Source organism: Natator depressus, chromosome 14 (genome assembly GCF_965152275.1).
Source record: "Natator depressus isolate rNatDep1 chromosome 14, rNatDep2.hap1, whole genome shotgun sequence".
Lineage (NCBI taxonomy): Eukaryota > Metazoa > Chordata > Testudines > Cheloniidae > Natator > Natator depressus.
Genome location: NC_134247.1, coordinates 27647010 through 27663971, shown reverse-complemented (window position 1 = coordinate 27663971; position 16962 = coordinate 27647010). Strand labels below are relative to the sequence as shown.

General features: G+C 47.8%; 1 protein-coding gene across 1 annotated transcript in view; it reads right to left on the bottom strand.

Annotated features, from left to right (window-relative positions):
- Positions 1-250: 250 nt before the first annotated feature.
- LOC141998992 (butyrophilin subfamily 1 member A1-like) overlaps positions 251-16962 on the bottom strand; it is a 36279-nt gene continuing 19567 nt past the window's right edge. The window contains exons 6-8 of the mRNA XM_074972055.1: positions 6851-6871; positions 5049-5075; positions 251-1265 (exon numbers count right to left, since the gene is read on the bottom strand). Of these exons, the coding sequence (XP_074828156.1) occupies positions 745-1265; positions 5049-5075; positions 6851-6871 (569 nt within the window). The 3' untranslated portion in view covers positions 251-744. The remainder of the gene's footprint in view (positions 1266-5048; positions 5076-6850; positions 6872-16962) is intronic.

Sequence of the window (16962 nt, the reverse complement as noted above, 5' to 3'; positions counted from 1 at the left end):
CTGCTAGGTCACTCTAATCCTTGACTCTGGAAGCCAGCCTTACCCTGCTCTGCTGTGAGAACCCCCACATTACTATAACAACAATTACTATAACATTACTGTAACAACAATGCTCAGTGCATCATGAGCCTTCCAAAGACACCTGACATGACAAACTTTGCATTAGATACCACACAATCATATTATAAGGATGAACATGGAGGTGTAGGGTGTTCCCCTGAGGTACAGAGTGTCACACTCATATAGTCAAGATTCATGTTCCAATTGGAGCTGGGTAGAACATGCAATAGCAGGAGGATAACACAGAGGGCCCCCGAAACGGAGCACACCACAGACTGATCCTGGTCATGAAACATGCATAATACCAAATTGCTGCTAACAGAGGACTGGAGTGGTGAACACACTAAGCCTGAACAGCCTTAACCATCTACTGGAATGCCTCTGTACCTAGGGCACTGGCAACCTTTCCTTTCTTCCAGCCCAAGTAAAATCTCCCTGAGAGCCTAGAAGGACACACTAAGTGCTAGAGAAAATAGCCCTTCAGTGCTTGCATTGAGTCTGGATGCACCTGCTGACATACTGAGTAACTTCAGGAGCTTGGGGTGGAACAGCACTGAGCAGCCTATTAATTACACCTGATTTTGACAGTGCAGAGACAATTGGGTCTCCAGAGTCAGAGAGACTGGGATGTCTGTGGCCTCATTTAATGGGTCTAATGGCTGATCCCCACCCCATCATCCCAAGTCAGGAGCACAGCCTGAGCTCAGATTCAGTACCCCACAGCCAAAGTAAAGGAAAGACTCTCTCCCGGTTGAAAGAGGCTGTTGGGAAAGTGAAGATCGGGGCCTCCTTATCAGCATCAAAAACTGTCACCTGCCCCCGTTCATAGTCCAGATAAATCCCAAGCTTCCTGAGGACCTCACTCAAAGGCAAGCAGGTCCTAGGAGAAGTCAGAGCCCGATAATGACCACTCCATTCATAGTCCACAGCCCAGATCCCCTCCTCAGGATTACGCTTGATCCATCCCTTCCTCTTTACAGACTCTCTGGCGACCCCCACAGCCCAGCCTCTCCCATCCCCCACCTCCACCTCCCAGTAATGGCTTCCGGAGGTGAATCCCTCGTGGCCCAGCACACAGGCCCTAGAGTCAAATCTCTCAGGATTGTTGGGCAGATCCTGTCGTGTGTCTCCCCATCTCACACGTTTCCAATCCTCAGACAGGATGAGTTGGGGATGAGCCGTGTCTGGATCCACAATCACATTCTCTGAGGAGAGAGACAAAAAATTCAGATTGTTAGAGGCAGAGCTCATCCCTGGGAAGGGTTTGATCATGTCAGTGACAGAATCTTCCCCAGCTGGAGAGTGAATCAGTGAATCTCCTTCCTCCAGGATTTACCCGGCTCTGAACGGGGAGAAGCTCTGAGACCTCAGCACAGTTCTGGGGAGAGTATGGTCTTTTAACCAGTTTTGCACCCACCTTGTAGTAATTTCACTTAGATCATTTCCCTAGTTTGCTTATGAGAATGTCATGTGGGACTGTGTCAAAAGCCTTACTAAAATCAAGATATATTACATCTACTGCTTCCCCCCTGCCCACTCGCCCAGTAATTCTGTCAACAAAAGAAGTTAGTTGGTTTGGCATGATTTGTTCTTAACAAATTCATGTTGGCTATTACTTATTCATGTTGGCTACCTCTTATCCTCTAGGTTCTTACAAACTGATTGTTTAATAATTCATTCCAGTATCTTTGTTGGATCATATTAAAGAAGTTCTGTATTAAAATCACAAATGAGTTTGATTCCCCATAGTTTAAATTCCAGGGTATTACTAATTAAGAGGTCTCTTGGTTTTTGGTACTGTTTCTCTCCCTCTATGTGTGAAACTTGCAAGCTGCTAATTGTGTTAGTACATTCTAAGACAGAGTCTGTTCTCAAAGCAATTCTTTGTAACAACAACCACTCACACAGAGAGAGACTCAAAGCAATACTCTGTAACAACAGAAACAGCACCCAGAGACTCCCTGCCCTTTTGTTGTATTCATCTCGCTTTGTTAACAATGTTTGTGATTAAAATAGAGATAGAGGATGTATGTGGATGGATGGATGTGGACGGATGCTTGGTGTGGATAATAACTGAATGATCAGGGAGGTGCCAGCCTAAGAAGTGTCCTAAGCAGTGTCCATCGGCTGAAGAAGGCATCAAGTGGAACTAACCAGAGGACCCCCGGAGGGCAGACTGGAATCCACCCAACAGCCTCAAGAATGGGAGAACCAAAGAACAAGATAACATCTGGCAGCACGGAGCCGTCAGGAATGTGCCATCTGCTGATTGATTCAGCAACAGCATGATGAAGCAATTCCCATAGACTGGCCTAGGAAGAAATTCCTATAAAAATGGACTCTAGAAAGTGAGAACTTTGGGGTCTGATTCTGCAAACCAACTTCCAGGAGCATCAGATGTGCATCTGACAAGGCCCTGCTCCCTCCTCATGTCCAGGCCACCTGGCCAGTGGCTTGGCATGAGCAACTCTAAGGCTGGTAACTATGATAACAACCTTGCAGAACCTCTGTGTGTGTATGTGTGTGTGTGTGTATGAATGAATGTATGAATAAATATGAGATTGAATGGAATGTTATAGCTATAACTAACTGCTTACTATGATTCTTTCTATATTCACAATAAATGTGGTATTTTGCCTTTTCCCCTTTAATAAGATCCTGCTGGTTTTTATTTTATTGGTATAACATCTTTCCAGGTACCAAAGTTAGGTTGAGTGGTCTACAATTCCCTGGGTCCTCTTTGTTCCCCTTTTTAAAGATAGATGCTATATTCGTCCTTCTCCAGTCCTCTGAGTCATCACCCATTCTCCATGAGTTCTCAAAGATAATCACTAGTGGTTCTGAGATTGCTTCAGCTAGTTCCTTAAGTACCCTAAGATGAATTTCATCAGACCATGCAGACTTGAATACATATGTTATCTAAATGCTCTTTAATGTGTTCTTTCTCTATTTTGGCTTGTGTTCCTTCCTATTAATTGTGTTAAGTATCTGGTCACAATTAAACTTTTTAGTGAAGACTGAAGCAAAAAAGCATTAAACACCTCAGTCAAGAAGAAGAAGAAGAAGGAGAAGAAGAAAGTTATGATGAATGAGCTGAGTGCTGCAGGGACAGAGAGAAAAAGCTTGCACTTCAGGGACCTATGTTGAGCCTGGATCCTGTATACAGGAATGGCAACCTTGACTGACTGCATTAGGAGCCACCGAAGGAGGAGACAAGGATGGCTAGTAGCTTTTAGGAAGACACCTAGGCACTTAACCTGAATGTAGATGCTGAAGTCCCATTTTTAGTGCCACCACAATCCACAAAACTCCTGCTTGTCTGCTGCCTAACCCTGTAGCTGCCTAAACTTATTCCGCACCTATATTCCTACCTCTGGGTATGCACACTGCTGCCTATCTCTAGGTGTCCAGATACTTATCTCCCACATAAGCCCCATTGCACTCCATGCACCAGGGGAAGATAGGCAGAGAAATGTCTATCTCATCTGTGGGGCACAATCAGGTAAGTGTGCTGAGAGGCTGCCTAACTTCACACAAAGCAGCCCGTGGGTGAGGAAAGAGAAGGTGTTTCCTTACAGCCTTTGGCCCAGTGATTAGGTACTCACATGGGATGTGGGAGAGCTCTGGTTTAAGTCCCACTTCTACCTGATGAGGAAAAAGGATTTGAATAGGAATCTCCCACCTCCCAGGTGAGTGCCCCAACCATTGGAATATGGGACATTCTGATAGGGTGGGACTCTCTCTTATTGAACTCATACAACTATAATTTAACAACTGAATAATTAAATATTAACTGGGCCAGGGGAGGAGTGAAACACACTCTGTAGTTCAGTGGTTAGGGCACTCACCTGAGAGATGGGAAACACCTGTTCAGATCCCTTCTCCTCATCAGGCAGAGGGTGGACTTGACCAGGGGTCTCCCATATCCCACGCTAGTGCCCTAACCATGGGGCTAAAACCTCCTACCTCTGGCCATTTGGTGTGGGGCTACGCAGACACCTAACTCTGTCTCACAAGAAGTGGTTTAGGCAACTAGCCACCTGACTGCAGGAGAGGAACTTCAGGCTGTGGATCACAAGCAGAGATAGGCACCTCCATGCAGCTGGGACTGGTGCCCATCTCTCCCCATTCATTGTGTAGGAAGCCTCAGCGCCTAACTCAGGCTTTGTGGATTGCAGTGTTCCTGTGATTGTCTAGGTACCTGAAAGTTGGCCATTGTGAGGCTAAGACAATGCCTAAGTCCCTTTGTGGCTCTCGGCCCCACTGGTGAAACTGCAGCCAAATGGGTGCAGAAAAAGTGTTGTAAAAGTTTTCTCCCTTCCCCCATGTCTTGTCTCCTTATCCTCTGCAATAATGGCCTCCAGTTTGGGAAGCAATGGATTATGAAAAGTAGCAGTTACTCCTCTCCATTCACCCAGCTGTCATTCTTCACTGGGCTCTGGGTCCCTCTTTAACATCTAGAACCAGAGTTCTTGTCACTATTTATATTTCATCTCCCCCATGCCCTATTTTCTCTTTTACTACTCTATGAAGATTTAGGTACTAGACTCAGAATTCAATCTACTTCTCTCTCACAGACCATGGCTCTGTTCCAAATGAGCTCTCTCCCATGCACCAAGGGCTGAAAAAGAGTTAGAAAAAAACAGCAACAACATGCAGTTGTTTGGTTGGCAGAAGCAAACATAGCCTTGGCTCTGTAGTATGGGCTAGAGAGATGTGCCTGCCACTGGCTCCATAGAGTACTCCAAGATGGCATTGTAGTGGGTGGTGCACATGCAAGCAGAGGGCAGAATGGAGGAATAGTTGTTATGACATTTAGACATACTGGGCTATAATTAAACACCTCAGTGTTCTGTGAAATACAGATTGAGAGTGAGATCTTCCCTGATCCATCAAATCCTGCTCCCTTCACATGTTCAAGGAAAAGGAGACACATTTCCTCCTGGATGATGGGATTTGGACAATGGTAATATGTGATCTTGAATTACCTGAGTGAGTGAGGACTCTTCTCCATCCTAAAAGAAGCCACATAATAAGAGATGAGAAACTGACTGAACAAATACTATATAAATAGGATTCAATATTGTACAAAACGATTGATTGGAGGAAAATTTAGTTCTTAATCCTAGTAAACATTTACCACAATATAAACAGCAGAGCTGATCTAAAAATGGAATTTACATCATGAGGGAAGTTCTGATATATTTACATTTGTTTTTGGCCTGAATCAGGGCGAAACGTTGAGATATCAAAACTTCTTGCAGATCAAATATTTTGAAATTCCTGAATCAAAATGAAATGTTTGACCCTAAAATGAAACATGTAGTTTTGGTTTGCTTTGACATTAATCTGGGTCTGCATGACATACTATGTTGGTTCATGGGAGATGTTGCTAAGGTGACTCATGCCTACAGGCTTCACCAAAGGAGAGACTGTTAGGAGTGTTAGTGATGCTAATGTAGGATTCAGGCCTGTATATTTGCCTGAGATAGAATTTTGGGTCTTGTTTGCCCATTTAACTTTTGATATTTTTATATCCTTACTAATATGTGTGAACAAAGAACAAAGACACTGTGTGCTGCATCTGCCCACAAGCAGACGGGAGGAAAAGAGATAAGAGATAGCTAAAGTGTTGCTGGGTATGGTGGAATGTAATATACAAGCATACACTTGAAGGACAGTCCTGCCTCAACTCCTCTCCCAAGATGAGGTCAAGCAACCAGTCAGGAGGGGCGAGGGTGATGGGGGGTAGGGGGGAAGGTATAAGAAACACTAAAAACCAAAGAAATGCCTGTCCATGACCAAAACACAACATCACTCCTTACCCCTCCCATGGGATACAAAAGAGGTGGTACTGAAGCCCCCAGACCCAAGACCCTTCAAAAAGGTACATGACCATAAATTGTAAGGGGTGGGACCAAGGGTGAGCACTACAGGTATAATTATGCCTGCTAAGGAAGGGGAAACTGGGACACTGGGAAAAAAGGCTCTGCAAGCTTCAGAGCTATGGATATGCTTGCCTGATTAACCCCAATAAACGTTGCACTGCCTGCACTTCGGACTTCTGGTCTTCTGCTTTCATCTGTGTGACAGGGGAAGGGCAAAGGGAAACCCTTAACAGAGACCAAAGTGCATCACAGGTGATGCAGTCTAGCCCAACTACAACTTCCAGTGGGTATCATGATGGCTCAGGTGGACATAGGTTAATGTTGACCCAACCCAAAACAAAACATTTCATTTTGATTTTCCATTAGAAAAATCTTTAAATATTGGCACAATTGACATATTCCTGTGGAATTTTCAGTTTTTTTTCTGAACCCAATCAGTTCCAATATATTATCAGTCATTCTCTCTCAGAGGGTACATATTTAAACTGGCTTCATTATACAAATTCTCATTAACCGTATGTATACATGTTAATAAATTATAACCAGTTTCCCTGCTGATGCAGTAAAATTATATTGCAAAACTTTTACTTAAGGCTAGATCCCAGTCCATTTGTAGTCACAGGGAGTAACATTATATCCTTCATGTCACATGTTGCACCTCAGACCTTTATTACATTACATTGTTGGTACTAAAGTTGAGGCTAACTAGGCATTTCTATTCAAAGAATGTAAGAGTTTTAAAAATTATTCTTGGTGTGAAATTTCTCATGCTTAATATTAACCTACATCAGAAAAATAATTAAACTAAACAACAAAACTCCAAACTATCAAATAAACACACTTATGAGGATACAAATTTGTGCAAAATATATTATTTTAGGGGGAGAGAGTATGAGACTTACTAAGTTCTGCTGCAAGTGTCTCTGAAAAAGAAACAGAAATAAATATGCATCATTATTAATTATTTTATTCTAAATTCCCCCTCTCCAGTTAAAGGACTGTGAATTTATCTGTGGCGCTCCACACTATTAAAGCTCTACCTAGGGTTAGCACTGGAGTTTAGTGGCAGAGTGGCCACAGAGGGACATCAGTACCTTAGAGCAGCATTTTTTAAACTTCGGGTCATGACCCAGTACTGGGTTGCAGTATGTCAGGCACTGGGTCGCTCTGGTCAGCTCCACCAACCGGGACATTAAAAGTCTCATTGGCGGTGCTGCCTAGCTAAGGCAGGCTAGTCCCTACCTGTTTTGACAATGCGCTGTGCCCCAGAAGCAGCCAGCAGCAGGTCTGGCTTCTAGGCAGGGGGGCCACGGGGCTCCGTGCACTGCCACTACCCCGAGCACCTGATCTGCACTCCCATTGGCCGGTTGCCGGCCAATGGGAACTGGGCGGGGAGGGGGGGCAGTGCTTGCAGGTGAGAGTCACGAGAAGTCTCTTGTGTGCTTCTGCCTAGGAGCTAGACCTGCTGCTGGCCACTTCCAGCTGCCTCTGTACCCCAGCTGCGCTGCTGACTGGGAGCCGCTGGAGGTAAGTCCGCACCCCAAGTCCGCGCCCCAATCCCCTGCCCCAGCCCTGAGCCCCCCCAAACCCAGAACCCCTTCCTGCACCCCAAACCCCTCATCCCCAGCCCCACCCCTGAGCCTGTACCCCCAGCTCAGAGCCCTGACCCCCTACCACACCCCAACCCCCTGCCCCAGCCCAGAGCCCCCTCCCACACCCTGAACCCCTCATTCCCGGCCCCACCCCGCAGCCTTCACACCCACACCCCAACCTTCTTCCCCAGCCCTGAGCCCCTCCCACACCCAAAACCCCTCATCCCCAGCTCTGTTGGGTCGCAGGCATCAACAATTTTCTTCAACTAGGTCACCAGAAAAAAACTTTGAAAACCACTGCCCTAGACACACAGCAGAAAGGGTCTCTGTGGTAACCTCCCATAGGCTAGTTTGAAAGGCTGCATGGGTTAGTATGGGGGGAAGGGTGGGGGCAAACATCCACCTGAATGCCAATCCAGTGGAACCAGTACCTTCCAGAACTAAGGCACAGCTACAGTGGTTAGAATTCCAGAACACTGGCGTGTGTTTGGGGAGGAGATGGGACTCTTCTGCACAACAGTCTCACAACCTGGAGCTCCACTGGATTTCATCTCCCCTCCTACAATGAGTGTCATGGGGTTTCAGGGACTTAAAATGGAATCTGAACTGCCTCTTAACTATGGAGTGAATGGTACCCATGGCATTTACATGGCCTCCATCACCATGGCATCTGTGCACCTTACAACACCCCTGGTGAGGTACTATCATCTCCATTTTACAGATGGGGAACTGAGGCACAGGGTGACTAAGGCCCAGATCCACAAAAGGACATAGTACTGAACTCCCAATGTAAATGCCTAAAGCCAAACTTCAGGCACCACTGAGATCCTCTAAACCCCTGCTAAACTGAAGCCTAACCCTGGAGGCACTAAAATGCTTTGGTGCCTAAATTCACTATTCAAGTCCCCGAAGTGCCTCACTGCAATGTAAGCCTGGGCTCAGATGTGAGGCCAAACCCCATTTCCATCTACACACAAATCTCTCAGACTCAGCTCAGACCGAGGTCCTGGGACCTTGTGGGGGTGGAGGGCTCAAGACTGAGTCAAGTTGGGACCCAGAGTTTAACCCTATTGTTTTGCAAGTGTGGACTCAGGTCCTGGGAGTCTTCCAAGAGTACCTCAAGATCCCATGGGCCGACTTCCTTCGTCCTCTCTATCCCATGATTTGCCAGTTGATGAGCCCACAGCTGAACAGGGGATAGATTCCTCTCTAGGGAGCACAGGGGTACCACCAGTATCAAATTCTTTGTCTTAAATCACAGATCATGTAGTAAGAGACATAAAATTACTAGAAAATTCACGACAGGGAGGCGCTTCCAAGTATGATTATCATATCACGCCTTCTGTTTTGACAATCTAGTTTGTTCAGCATTTATTGTATTTCTCACCCCCTCAGTAAAGGTTCTTAGTATAGGTATGTCTTTGGGGTTTTGGCAAGGAAAGGGTGTATGTGGACCTTGTATGTTACTGGCCCACCCCCTGTGGAGTTGCGTTTCCTCTCCAGGGTTAAACCCATGCAAAGAATCCACCCCCCCTCCTGGGATTCCTTTGAGTTGCTCACCCCCATTACTCAGTGTTTGATGCTAAGCTGTTGGGAGGGGTTTACCTGCCTGAGAAGTGGTTGTCTCCTCCCCTTTGTCAGATTGTTCATTAGCATATTCACTGACACCGGAATGTTTGGAAGAATACCCCCCCCACCCCGCCTTAAAGGGACAGAGTTAGTTTTCACAAATACAACAGGAAAAATATTTTGCAATAGTGGGACCTGGATTGGGGTACCCTCAGTCACCCCTCTCTCTGATCCCCAGAGGTCAGCAGTATGGCTGCTCCCCTCAGGGAAGTCAGTTACACAGTTCCTCTTAAAACCTGAGCCACAGGTGAGGTGCCTGGGATTACAGATGCAGATCCAGCAAATTTCTCCTGGGCAAGCCTTCACCTGTAATTAGTGAGGAGACATTCCTGTTCCCCCCACATTTCTTTTTAACTTCTTTCCTTGGGCCCCCCTCTAGAAATGTGATGAACATATGAGCATGTCGGCATTTAACCTTTCCCTTGTTTTCTGACTGCCAGGATGCAAACACACCTTTGGAGACCCTGCTGTGTTTGCAGTGCAGACCGACCAGACACAGTCCTTTGCAATGCATGCTGCTTCGTGGTCATGGGAGCACAGCCAGATTTCAGTTAATCTCTGGCGTGAGGCCAGCAGAACCGTGGGTTTTAGTAAGAGTACCAGGAATGACCATACCAGCAAATAGCAAAGAAGCAGGAAGCACTGGAAATAGATTGGACCAATGACTACTGTAGGGAGCAGATTAAGCAGCTGAAGACAGGGACCAGAACTGCACCTCAGCCAACTCTGTGATACGGTGCCTATTTTATGATGAGTTTGATGGGGTGATGGGTAGTGCGCCAAGCAATGAGCCAGCCGTGGTGCATAATGACCTGGTCAGCTGGGATGGTGCACTGCTGGCCTCAGAATCATAGAATTATAGAATCATAGAATATCAGGGTTGGAAGGGACCTCAGGAGGTCATCTAGTCCAACCCGCTGCTCAAAGCAGGACCAATCCCCAATCAAATCATCCCAGCCAGGGCTTTGTCGAGCCTGACCTTAAAAACTTCTAAGGAAGGAGATTCTACCACCTCCCTAGGTAACGCATTCCAGTGTTTCACCACCCTCCTAGTGAAAAAGTTTTTCCTAATATCCAACCTAAACCTCCCCCACTGCAACTTGAGACCATTACTCCTTGTCCTGTCCTCTTCTACCACTGAGAATAGTCTAGAACCATCCTCTCTGGAACCACCTCTCAGGTAGTTGAAAGCAGCTATCAAATCCCCCCTCATTCTTCTCTTCTGCAGACTAAACAATCCCAGTTCCCTCAGCCTCTCCTCATAAGTCATGTGTTCCAGACCCCTAATCATTTTTGTTGCCCTTCGCTGGACTCTCTCCAATTTATCCACATCCTTCTTGTAGTGTGGGGCCCAAAACTGGACACAGTACTCCAGATGAGGCCTCACCAATGTCGAATAGAGGGGAACAATCACGTCCCTCGATCTGCTCGCTATGCCCCTACTTATACATCCCAAAATGCCATTGGCCTTCTTGGCAACAAGGGCACACTGCTGACTCATATCCAGCTTCTCGTCCACTGTCACCCCTAGGTCCTTTTCCGCAGAACTGCTGCCTAGCCATTCGGTCCCTAGTCTGTAGCTGTGCATTGGGTTCTTCCGTCCTAAGTGCAGGACCCTGCACTTATCCTTGTTGAACCTCATCAGATTTCTTTTGGCCCGATCCTCCAATTTGTCTAGGTCCCTCTGTATCCTATCCCTGCCCTCCAGCGTATCTACCACTCCTCCCAGTTTAGTATCATCCGCAAATTTGCTGAGAGTGCAATCCACACCATCCTCCAGATCATTTATGAAGATATTGAACAAAACCGGCCCCAGGACCGACCCTTGGGGCACTCCACTTGATACCGACTGTCAACTAGACATGGAGCCATTGATCACTACCTGTTGAGCCCGACAATCTAGCCAACTTTCTACCCACCTTATAGTGCATTCATCCAGCCCATACTTCTTTAACTTGCTGACAAGAATACTGTGGGAGACCATGTCAAAAGCTTTGCTAAAGTCAAGAAACAATACATCCACTGCTTTCCCTTCATCCACAGAACCAGTAATCTCATCATAGAAGGCGATTAGATTAGTCAGGCATGACCTACCCTTGGTGAATCCATGCTGACTGTTCCTGATCACTTTCCTCTCGTGTAAGTTCTTCAGGATTGATTCCTTGAGGACCTGCTCCATGATTTTTCTGGGGACTGAGGTGAGGCTGACTGGCCTGTAGTTCCCAGGATCCTCCTTCTTCCCTTTTTTAAAGATTGGCACTACATTAGCCTTTTTCCAGTCATCTGGGACTTCCGCCATTCGCCACGAGTTTTCAAAGATAATGGCCAATGGCTCTGCAATCACATCCGCCAATTCCTTTAGCACTCTCAGATGCAACTCGTCCGGCCCCATGGACTTGTGCACGTCCAGCTTTTCTAAATAGTCCCTAACCACCTCTTTCTCCACAGAGGGCTGGCCATCTCTTCCCCATTCTGTGATGCCCAGCGCAGCAGTCTGGGAGCTCTCCTTGTTAGTGAAGACAGAGGCAAAAAAAGCATTGAGCACATTAGCTTTTTCCACATCCTCTGTCACTAGGTTGCCTCCCTCATTCAGTAAGGGGCCCACACTTTCCTTGGCTTTCTTCTTGTTGCCAACATACCTGAAGAAACCCTTCTTGTTACTCTTGACATCTCTTGCTAGCTGCAGCTCCAGGTGCGATTTGGCCCTCCTGATTTCATTCCTACATGCCCGAGCAATATTTTTATACTCTTCCCTGGTCATATGTCCAACCTTCCACTTCTTGTAAGCTTCTTTTTTATGTTTAAGATCCGCTAGGATTTCACTGTTAAGCCAAGCTGGTCGCCTGCCATATTTAGTATTCTTTCGACTCATCGGGATGGTTTGTCCCTGTAACCTCAACAGGGATTCCTTGAAATACAGCCAGCTCTCCTGGACTCCCTTCCCCTTCATGTTAGTCCCCCAGGGGATCCTACCCATCCGCTCCCTGAGGGAGTTGAAGTCTGCTTTCCTGAAGTCCAGGGTCCGTATCCTGCTGCTTACCTTTCTTCCCTGTGTCAGGATCCTGAACTCAACCAACTCATGGTCACTGCCTCCCAGATTCCCGTCCACTTTTGTTTCCCCCACTAATTCTTCCCTGTTTGTGAGCAGCAGGTCAAGAAAAGCTCCCCCCGCAGTTGGCTTGTCTAGCACTTGCACCAGGAAATTGTCCTCTACGCTTTCCAAAAACTTCCTGGATTGTCTATGCACCGCTGTATTGCTCTCCCAGCAAATATCAGGAAAATTAAAGTCACCCATGAGAACCAGGGCGTGCGATCTAGTAGCTTCTGCGAGTTGCTGGAAGAAAGCCTCATCCACCTCATCCCCTTGGTCCGGTGGTCTATAGCAGACTCCCACCACTACATCACTTTTGTTGCTCACACTTCTAAACTTAATCCAGAGACACTCAGGTTTTTCTGCAGTTTTGTACCGGAGCTCTGAGCAGTCATACTGCTCCCTTACATACAGTGCTACTCCCCCACCTTTTCTGCCCTGCCTGTCCTTCCTGAACAGTTTATAACCATCCATGACAGTACTCCAGTCATGTGAGTTATCCCACCAAGTCTCTGTTATTCCAATCACGTCATAATTCCTTGACATCACCAGGACCTCCAGTTCTCCCTGCTTGTTTCCAAGGCTTTGTGCATTCGTATATAAGCACTTGAGATAACCTGCTGATCGCCTCTCATTCTCAGTATGAGGCAGAATCCAACATGGGGACTGATGGGAGCAACAGCAGTAGCCAAATGAAGTCAGTGACGTGACTCTGCTCCTGACATCAGTCCCAGAGGAGGCTTTGCCATAGGAACAATTGCAGCAGATTCTGGAGCTGTACTCAAAGGAGCTTTTTGATGCTGTGTGCTGTAGTGTGGACACCAAAGCCCTGGATTAAAGCCCAGGTTAGAAAATTCTTAACCTAGGGTTGACAGTCAGTATAGATACTCAAGCCTGGGTTCTCTAACCCAGGGTATGCTGGTTTGAGTCCCACTAATCCTTGGTTTACGTTGTAGTGTGGACATACCCTACATTTCTTCCTCTTGGCAGGCACACTGCCACCTCAGAAGGCACTTGGATGTCTGTCTCATGCCTAAGCCCCAGCAGAATCCTCCAGCCAAGTGAAGTTAGCATTTCCCTGCCTATTTTACCTGTGTGACATTACACCCCATATTCTTCATAGTAATATTATTATGATATGAGTATGGCATAATTATGATGTATTTTGTGCAAGATAAGGCATGTGAGATATCATTGGAAAAATTATGTTTTACTGAATATGATTATCATATTTGTATGCATGTATTATTTTTTTATCTGAAGTTAGGAATATTGTCTATGCATCTATTACAAATGTGTTTACACCTGGGGAATGCCCACTAGACAGAATGCAGTCAGTCTAGACTGCTGGCTGGAAAGGGCCACTAGGAAGAACAATAGGTCTTAGAAGATGCTAATCTCGCACCAGGGAGCCTTCCTGGGGATTCTGCAACAGCCTCTGAGTTATGGCTACAGGGTCATGTGATCAAGTCACCTGATACTGGACTCCATGATAATACTAGTATTTTTCCACTGAGTGGGGGTGGGAATCACACTGGAAGACACAGGATTCCCGCCATATGTAAAACCTATTTAAGGCAGGGGAGTGACATAATCATGGTTCGATCTTCACTGAATATCCGCTCAAGATGACTGCTGTAAACATCTAAGAAACAAAGACTGGACTAGGGGAGAAGAACTGAGCCCAAGCTAGAAGATTGTCTAGCCTGTGAATGGAATATCTGAAGTTTTAAGCTGCAGGCAAGTGCAGCTGACCTTCAAGTATCTCTGCAATCTGCCTAAAACAACATTTAGGGTGAGAATTTGCTACTTGTAACCAGTTTCTTTAGTATTTTAAGCTTAGATTTCATGTTTGTTTCATTTGCTAGGTAATCTGCTTTGATCTGTTTGCTATCCCTTATAATAACTTAAAATCTATCTTTTGTAGTTAATAAACTTGTTTTGTTTTGTCCAAAACCAGTGTGTGTGGAAATCATAACTTGGGGCAGAAAGCTGTGTATATCGCTCTCCACATTGAGGGAGGGGGCGAATTTCATGAGCTTACGCTGTATAGTTCTCTGTGCAGTGCAAGACAGTACAATTTTGGGTTTACTCTCTAGAGGGGGGTGTGCACTTGAGTGCTGGGCAATTCCTTTGCTAAGCCTTCCCATGCAGAGCCGATCCCAGCATTTGTGTGTATAGCTGCAGCTGGGTGTGTCCCTACCTGTATGTGTGCTGGTAGAGTGCAGTCTGAAGCCTGGGGAAGGGTTTGCCAGGCTGCATGGCAGTGCAGTGTAAAGGGAACCCAGGCTGGTGGGTCAAGCAGACTCAGTGGTACCCCAGTGCCAAGTGGCATCTCGTGGGATACCCATCACAGCCTGATCCTGCTGGCCCCCTGAAAGCATGTCTAACTCCACACAGCGCAGCAGGGCATGGGAACTGGGGTCCCTCCTAACTGTTAGCCTAGTGGCAAGGGCAGTTACCCAGGCTGCATAAAACCTCTGTTCAATTCCCTCCTCTGCCTGCCGTGGAAGAAAAAAATGTGTAGTCAGGTTCCCCCCCTCTCAGCTGAGCAGCTCAGCCTTTGGGCTATTCTGAGGTGAGTCTCTCTCCAATTGAAGCTGTTCTACTGTGTATAAATAATTAAATAAGCATTGGACTAGTTAGTGTGTGGGAATGACAAGCGTTTAGGTAGGAAACTCCCAGGTCAAATCCCTTCTTTCTATCGGTCTAAGGGGGGAATTGAGCCAGGGTCTCTCACCTCGGATGACCATATTTCCCTATGCTGAATACAGGACACCTCATAAAATTATTTGTATTCAAGTGAGTTCAAAGGCAATCAAGAGGAACTATGCAGTACAAATCTTCAAATTAACATCAAGTTGACTGAGCCCCTGTAAAAAGAATTACTGCATAGTTGGATTCTTTTTATTTACCTTCTTATCTTTAAGGCTTTAGGGTTCACATGGGGAGAGGTGACATACACACCCCTGCCTCCCCACAGACATACAGGGAGAGGTGAAACACACACACTCCTGTACACCTCTCACACAGGGGGGTGACCGACTGACCCTCCCCTCCCTGCCCAGTGCTCTCCACCATCCATTCCTGGCTGGGCCCCCGGGACAAAGCTGCCTCTCCTGATTCCTGGCGCCATGTCTTCCCGAGGCAACATGTGAAGGGGACATGCAGGATCACATGCCCCCTCACCCATTCCCAGATTTCTGCCAGGATTCACACCAGAATGTGGCCAGCAGCAGCCTTTTGGCACTGTGCGGGAGGGAAGGGACGGGAGCTGCTTCCAGCCACAGGGGAAGGGTGGGAGAAGAGATAACCTGGCCCATGTCTGTGCAGAGCTTATCTCTTCCCACCGCTCCAGCCCCCCGCCGCCTGACTCCCCTATGGCTGGAAGCAGCTTGTCCCTTCTTACCCGCACAGTGTCAAAAGGAAGTTAACACCTCCAGGCTGATGCTGCCCACCCACATAGTCCAGCCACCTCCTGTGCCCCGACTACAGTGTGGGCAGGAAGGGATTAACCCTAAGGATGCATTGTGCACCAGGGCCCAGGGAACTTGACTGCAGGGGCTTCAGTGACCCTGACCAGAGAGGTGGCTCAGCAGGGGAGGGTGCCTAGGGAATGGAGCAGCCCCACACTCCCTGGAGGCAGGGGCAGGACCCAGGGTGGGGGGGTGAAGAGGGCGCTAAACCTTGCCTGGGGGGCTGCTGTGGAGCCTGCAGAGTTGGGGCATGAACAGGCTGAAAATTGCTTCCCCCCCTCACCACTCCAGAGCTTAGCTGAGGGGCAGAGAGGCTTCCCCATGCCAGTGCTGTGTGGGGCTTTCGCACATACAGAGCTTGGCTCCTCCTGGCCAGCGCCCCAGGCTCGAGGGTCTTGGACTTTCCCAGGGCACTGGCCAAGCCAGAGGCAGTGGGGGAAGGGAGGAGCCTGCTGGCCAGGCTGTTGGTGAGCTGAGCGCTCCAACCAGGGGCTGGTTCTCTGCACAGTGCTGGGAGCAGGATAATGCTCTGCCGGGGGAGTGGGGGGGAATATGAAGGAACAGTGGGTCTGGGGTGGGGGGGGTGAAGGGGCAAAGGAGGGGGAGCATGTAAAGGGCTGATGGGTGGTCAGCAGAGGCAACATATAACCGGCCGCCTCCTGGTGCCTGCTCACACTCACCAGCCACCACAGCTCACAGCGCAGTCAGTGCTGGCCGGAAACAGGACTGGGGGCAGGGCGCTGCTGTCCGAGAGCCAGCACGCAGCGGGGGCTGAGCTGACAGGCCAGCGGGGGGAGCGGCCGGCCCTGTGCACTGCAGCTTTGCCCCGCCACCAGCCTTGCACACCTATCCCCATTGTCGGCCACTGGACCCCCCTACTCAGGTGGGCGGGCGGCTGGTGAGCAGGGATCCGCCAGCAGCAGGACCCGCCAGTACTGATGGGGAGGGAGACAGAAAATATGGGACAATTTGCCCGTTTCTAAGAAAAAGTCTGGACACCTGCAGGAGGGCTTAAATACGGAACTGTCCCTTTAAAAATGGGATGTCTGGTCACCGTAGCTGAGTGCCCTAGCCACCAGGCTGAAGGTTGTCAAAGAAACCGCCGGCACCATTTTGTGTGGCTGCCATTCTTGCAAGAAACGTCCAGGCACCTGACTCCAGAAGCAGGTTCTGGGCTCAAGATACCAAACAGTGAGAGGTGCCTCCCTCCAACCCAGACTTCAGCA